Here is a 7,396-nt window from a genome sequence, read left to right on the forward strand (position 1 = left end):
TGATGGTGGGGAGTATTTCACGGGGGTGGGCTGTGGGGGGTGCACAGAGAGCAAAGTCGGTGAGCAGAAAGTGAGCCGTGATGTAAGTGTGAAAAAGAAGGAGATGGAGAAAATGGATTGAAAGCAGTTCTCTCATTACAGTTGGGGGGGGGGGATGGCTTAGCGTGTGTGTGTGAGTGTGTGAGCCGGACCAGTGCCTGAGGCTTGATACTGGAACGTGTTTACAGGATGAGAGGAGGTAGGAGAACACAGATGGAACACAACAGAAAGTACTGCACCAACTCATGTTGGAGGGCAGGACTTCTCGCCACCAGGCAAGGTATTTTAGTAAAATACGACATTGTATAGTGGGTTACATAACATGCTGGTTATGTAGCTCGCACTGAACATTGCTGTTAGTGCTGCAAAAGATGCGAGGATTGTGCATTGGAGGGTTATGCACTGTAGGATATGACAGTGTGAAGTACTGTAGGCAGGGATTATGACAAAGGGTGAGAGATAGAATAGAAGATGGGGGGCTTTTGTAGGTGAAGCAAGCAGTGGGACTTGGAAAAAAGGATTGCTTTGATTGGTGGAAGAGAGATAAAGAGAAGAAAATAGGGCGGTGGAGGATAAAAGGAAAGGCAAATGAGGAGAATCCAAAGAAACGAGCAGCGGGAGGGATTGTCTGAGAGGACTTCCACTGGGTTTGCACAGTTTGTCGGCACATGCTCAGTGGGCGCTGCACTGCAGTTAATACTCTGTCAGGACTAATGGATAAAGGAGGGCCATGCAGAAAGCCTTAAATACATCTGCCACACATGCACATGCACGCATGAAGCAAACTCAAATGCTTCACTGGGCCACAATAAATCTCTAGAGGGCTCTTTCGGTCATACTGTCACGTTAGACTGCGACTTTACATTAACAGCACAGTCCTGCCATCTTCTTTCAGTATGTAACACACCCGTCTCTCCTCACACAGCTTCCCTTCACATCTCACTTTGTCCTCTATTGTGTCTGATCTGTACCAAACCCTCCACATCTCTCCATCCATTAGTCAAAAACTGATCAATATCAGTGCATAACAAATAGATCACTGCCACTGTTCCATTTAAAATCAATGACCACTCATTTCATTCTTTTGATGACTAATGCCTGCCTCAGGAAGTATGTAATAAAGGGGAACTTGTGTTTGAAAGTATTTAAAGCCTGCGAGTGTAAAGTAATTTCCTCAAACTGTCATTTCAAAAATGAATTTTAATAGAAGGGTGTAAGGGCTGTCACAAAATGAGGCCACTGCAGAAGATGTTTATTTTGTTGTTGTATGGAAAAATTTAACAAAAGGTGCAGAATGGACTAGATACAAGGACGGAGGGATCAACTAAAACAGGAAAGAACATTTTTTTTGATAATAAATGAACACACACAGATTCAGTTCTGTATGTGTGTCCAGTATCAACAGTACTGGATAATGATCTAGATAAGTACATCATTTACGGTACTAATGTGCTGTGAAGACAAGTTGACAGTAACATTCATCTTTGCTCAACGGACTGCCAAAGTTAATAATTATTCAATTTCTTATGCTGCTAATTTTAATTCAATTCCCTTTTATTTGTATAGCGCCAATTCATAACAAAAGTTATCTCAGGACAAATAGGGCAGGTCTACACAGTACTCTTGATAAAATTATTTACCTAACAGTTCCCACCATGAGCAAGCACTTGGGGATGGCGGCAAGGAAAAACTTCCTTTTAATAAACAGTTACTCAAACATAATAATAGATACAATGTATAAGACTGTATGAACTTTTCACAAGTCATTTCCAAAAGAAACTCATAAATGCAAAACACTCACAGTTCACACAGTTAACACACTGGTTTATCCGTCTCTTTCATCTGAATCTATTGTAGTGTCAGAGCAAAGATGTTACATGTTGCAAGTGTGGCCTTAAATCAAATCAAAAGCCACTGCCTGTGAGGCGTGGATGATAGGGGGAAAAATATGGAGCAGAACAAAGTTGAATGAATATGACATATGTAGGCAAAAGAAACGAGTTTGCTGATGTTTTTGTGCTGACCTTTATCACACTAAAATTCAACTTGGATCCTTTTTTATTAGCTTGGTACCCCTAATGATTTAATGATTGCTAAAAATTGGGGTGTGAACCTTTTGAGGCATGCCAGAAAAAGAACTAATGATGTAAAGTGATGGGGGACTATATCCGCAGTCTTATTTCTGTGCAAACATGTACTTTAAAGTTTATCCAAAGCCAATATGAATCAGCAGTCTGAGTTCAATGAAGTAGATATCTCCCAAACTTTCAGTCTTTACCAAAAGTACCAAAAGTTTGTGCTTCCAAAGATGGTGTTTCCTTGCTGAGCTGTGGTGTGGGAGTATGGAATATGAAATTTGGTACTAAAAAGACTGTTGAAGCCTTATTTTAGCTTTGGAACTAATTTTTCACTCATAGGACTGTGGATTTTGTCCTGTTATTTCCATTGAAACTGAAAGGCTGGTATAGAGAGGATTAACAATTACAGCAACAATTCTTTCAGTATTTGTATTAAAAAATACTTGAAGAATGTGTACCCATCCTTTAAAAAAGAATTATAGAATATTTTCCTTGTTCTCATTAAAAGGTTTCTTTTTTTTTTGTTCCTCATTGTCTTTTATTATCCCATAATGTGGGTACACACCCCTGTGATTAATGGTTATATATAAATAAACTTGACTTGATATCCTGTTTTGACACAAATTATTATGCTTCCAAGTAGGAAGGCAAATGTTTAACCCGGTATTTCTGGGAAGGTTTCTACCTAATCCTTTTAACCCACAAAACAGAAAAGTGAATGTGTTCTCAAAATCCTCCTACTTCCAAAGGGAAGAGAAAATTATACACATTATATGTACAAAATAGAATTAAAGACAAAAACAGATGTGATGAGAAAGTCAGAAAAGAGGACCAAAGATGAGTTTCCTGCAACACACAAAGAAAAGAAAAAGAATAAGAAGCTTCTGTTCTTTAGTTAGACCATTATATGAGCTATACACACACTCATGTGACTTAGTATGGGACTTCCCCATTTTTTATTTTTTTCTATAATAAGGGTAGGGAGATAACAGACACTGACACCAACTATGAAAACATGCATTATGCAAGTCATTCTTATACATTTTCCTATTGCGGTAAGCACTGTAACAGTGAAGAAACTCTGAATGTCAGTCATAACGGATGTTTGTGTAAGCAAGAAATGTTTCTTTCTCTTTCTCTCTGCTGTGTCATTCTGTAGCTCCAGTGAGAGCAGGGAAATAGCAACATGAGTCCTTTTTATGGTTCAGTGCGAGAGCTGCAACTCCATTTTCAGATAGGAAAGGACACAATGACAGGACTGCGAGTCTGTGGCAGCAGTCTGTTACATTCAGAGGGGTTCCACATCCTGGCAGATGTCATGAATTTTTAATGTTGACTCTGAATTGGAAAAACTCAGAGTAAAATGGAGATTTGGGAGTTACCATAGCCACATGATACGTTTAGTTTTCATGGGTTAGCACAAACAGGTGCTCCATATTTTCAATGTTATATAAATAATGAAACTCATCTTTATTGTTAAAGATTGGTGCTGTGAACGGCCTAAATCTAAACCTCAGAGTTTAAAATACAAAAGTGAAGTATCGGTAGTAGTGGTATAAAATTTCTCATCGGTTATACAAACAGACATGCACATACAGGAAAACAAGTACAAATGCTCCACATTATTAGCATGGCAAATGATTAGCTGCTTCCACCCCCACTGCTACCTTCTTTTATGGTGTATCCAACAGTGCTGGACATAATGCATTTCATGTCTGTCTGATGAAACAGTCAAAAGTGCTCTTATCCAAGCCAACATGACACACATGGGCTCACAGTGCAGAGCAAGGAGTATTATACAGGCTGCGATGATGCATTAAGGGTGGGGTATGCAACTCTGGAGAAATCCAATACTATGACAAATACTATGATATAGAGTGAAATACGACACAGCAAATAACTTACAATAAGCTAGCGGGCCGTGAGGAGATATTCACTGAATTACATGTATTGTATTAGAATCATATAGCCCACCTTTAACATAAATCAGCTAATAGACAGAGGAATGTTTCCACGATGGGTGCTGATGGGAGACTAGCGTACCCACCTTCTCACGCTTCCTTCTCCCTGCCATGTTGTCCACTGGCCTTCTGCTCCTCTTTCTTTATAATATGAGATGTGATAATGCAGACATATTGAGCTATACGGTGCTAGTTACTAGTTATGACAACTGCTCTCATGAGCCCAATGGAGCTGCTTTCTCTCTGTTTGTGGTTTACTCCCTGCTATGGTGCCACCTGTCACACCCAACTGCAGAAATTCATATCAGCAAATGTCCAAACCAGAGGACTGCAGATAAATTACATTTTCAAAGGTGTTTTGGGTGAAACATTCAATGTTTTTCTGCACTCTACATTCTCGACATGTCTCAATTTTGAACTATGTGGCCATGGGTCGGCATTGATATCTTATTTATCTCAGCGTAATGAGACTGCTGCTGCTGTCAATGCAAGCACATTCCTTGTGCCGTTAAGGCCATTTCATTCATTTAATGATTATTAATTATAAGTAGTATAAGCATAAGTTACTTTCTCACCTGAGCGTCTGATATGGATACGCGTTTCGACTCCACAGTGGGCCTGCGAGCCACACGAGGAGAGATGTGCGTGTAGCCTCCTCCAGAGCCTGATGACAAGTAGGTGCCTCTCTCCTGCAGCGACAACTTCCTCCCAGTCAGATGAGGCCTCGGCGGATGAGTCCTCTTGGCCTGAGCCCCGTCCCTCTGAGCCCCGCCATTCTTCACGCCGTTGGCAGTTGAGCTGTCTAAATCTTTAGTTGTCATGGCAGCCATGGTGTCTGTGAGACTGCTGGTCTGTTTGTCAGAGTCGGGGTCCAGCCTCTCACAGCCCGGGTCATTGCTCATAGCCATGGCAGGTGGGAAGGTGGGAGCGGCTCAGGAGCAGGTGGTGGGGAGAGTACTGGGGAGTGCCCACCAGCATCAACGTGAACTGGGCCAGCCTGTGGTTGCGTTGCTCAGGGTCTCACCAGAGCTAGAGAGACAGAAAGAGAGGGAATGAATGTACAAAATTTGGTGGTAATCCATTCAATAGTGGACCCAAGTGTTGCAATGACCGACATTGCTAGCCCTCGAGCTAAACCGCTAGCAGGACTAACAATTTCTGGTCTCTCCAGAACATAGTTCAAAATATATAATTTTGTGGATTAGTGTTCTTTTGTTTGGAATAACACAAAATGAAATAGTACAATATATATTCTGATGCTTGACCTGATATCACGATGTAGCTTCAATGTTGTCTTTTTATGGCGTTCAAGGCTGTGTTACATTTTTCTGAGCTTATTTGATTGTTTTAGCTCAATAACATTTGTTGATCATCATATCCACATTAAAAGCAGTTTGGTGTTTTCAGAATCATCTTGTGTGTAGAAGCTGCTCATCACCAACTAAATACTATCACTTTATAATAACAAATGGTAAAGGATATCGAAAAAGTAGATTTTGTCCATATTACCAAAATGAAAATGTTTTATTACATGTGAATTAAATCCTTTGGTTGAGCTTTGACTGGCCACATCCTCCAGTAAGAACACCCGTGAGAATGAAGTTTCATCAAACAGTCAGATAAAAAAGAAAATGTCATCTCTCACTGTGTGGGTGGTTTGGTGGGTCAAGTTACCTACAGTAGACATGCCCTCATAAATTGAATTAAATGTCCCCCTGATAAAATCCAACACAAATACTGCAAAGCTAATTATGCTCGATGCCTTTGGTCATGGCTCCCTGTATCCCCATCAAATGCTCGTGGGTGGACTGACACACAAAGAAATGCACACATAAAAAAGACTAAAGGTATTGTGTGTACAGTATGTGTGTATATACCCAGACATTTAGTGGGATTTGTTTATTGTGCTTTTCCCCTTTCATCTTTAATGAGAATCAATCAACTGGCAGATTGCCACAGACAGGGAATATCAAAGCTCTCTTGTACATCTGGTTCAGGTTTTGTTCTGCAGATGGAAGAACACGAATATACAAAGTGAGCCTGTGCCCAGCCATCCAAGTAAAAGGGCACTTAAATCCCTCAATCCTCAAACTGTATCTATGTAACAGCAGGAATCAAGAGGAATAAGTGAGGTGGTTTCTTCCCATAGGAGCAACTTGGGTCTGCATATGTGACATGAAAAGACACAGACAATGGAGCCAAATACAAAGTTAGTGCTGGGCGTATTAGACAAGAGGTGGTCAGTAAATGGGCCATGCTATTCCTGAAGTGTGTCAAGAAGGTAGAACTTCATATTCAAAAATAACACGGTGTTCCACTTTGTCCAGGTGGGTCACACTCATTCATTCATTTGCACAGCCATGGCTCGAAACCAACTGCAGTATATCACATTTTTGCCATGTAGCAATGTAGCTCTAGTCAAGGAAATATCAATCTGCTGGTCGGTCAGTCCACCACTTTGGTCTAATTATTGGATGGATTGCCATGAAGTTTTTTTTACAGACATTAGTCTCGCAGAGGATGAATTCTTCTCATTGACTTGTCTCAACAACTGCTGAATGGATTGCCATCAATTTTTTTATGGCCATTCATGTTCCCCTCAGGGAAATTATCCTTTGGTGACCCCTTAACTTTTACCCAGTGCCATCATAATGAAAAAACTTTTATTTGTCTAATACTCAAAACTGACATTCCCTTCAGCCTCACCTGTGGGTTGTGTTTAGTGCTAATTAGCAAATGTTAGCAGGCTAACACACTGAACAAAGATGGTGAACATGCAAAACATAATACATCAGCATCAATTAACATTCTAAATGCTAAAAATTGCGCTCTACTAATTTGCAACAGCAAAAATATTTTGAGAACAACATAATGCTGTTATATTTTTTAATCAACATAAAGAGGAAATGTTTTTAATTAATGTGTTTGCTGAGATGCAAAATGTTCCTAGTGAACATATCTACAAAACGCTCACTGACAACACATTTCATTTAATTTCCAGATCATTGCTGTACAATATACGCTCATAACTAAAGCATGATTTAATAAGGATATATTTAGGAACCCCAACCACCTACCTATGGCTCCCATGCAGTAAAAGAATGTAGCCAAAACGTAACTGACAAGGCAAATTAGTAAAAACATTACTACACACAGTATAATATTAGTGGATAGCACTGTCTCTTGAAAAGCTGAGGCTTTTGGGAATGTCATTAGTTCTGCAGGTATCTGGTTATAAACCACGGTTAAAGAAACATTAAAACCTCATAATGGAACTAAAAGAACATTGAAGGAATTACCAAAGTTATTACAATTCAT

The 7,396-nt window shown here is 39.9% G+C and overlaps 1 protein-coding gene across 2 annotated transcripts in view; it reads right to left on the minus strand.

Moving 5' to 3' along the window:
- camkk1a (calcium/calmodulin-dependent protein kinase kinase 1, alpha a) overlaps positions 1 to 7,396 on the minus strand; it is a 59,388-nt gene that overhangs the window by 30,869 nt on the left and 21,123 nt on the right. For both annotated transcript variants that reach the window (XM_035666166.1, XM_035666165.1), the window contains exon 2: positions 4,654 to 5,107. In XM_035666166.1, coding sequence (XP_035522059.1) covers positions 4,654 to 4,986 — 333 coding nt within the window. In that variant the 5' untranslated portion in view covers positions 4,987 to 5,107. The remainder of the gene's footprint in view (positions 1 to 4,653; positions 5,108 to 7,396) is intronic.

Source organism: Morone saxatilis, unplaced genomic scaffold (assembly GCF_004916995.1).
Source record: "Morone saxatilis isolate NCDOM2014 unplaced genomic scaffold, NCSU_SB_2.0 Contig20, whole genome shotgun sequence".
In the NCBI taxonomy this organism is placed as follows: Eukaryota; Metazoa; Chordata; class Actinopteri; family Moronidae; genus Morone; species Morone saxatilis.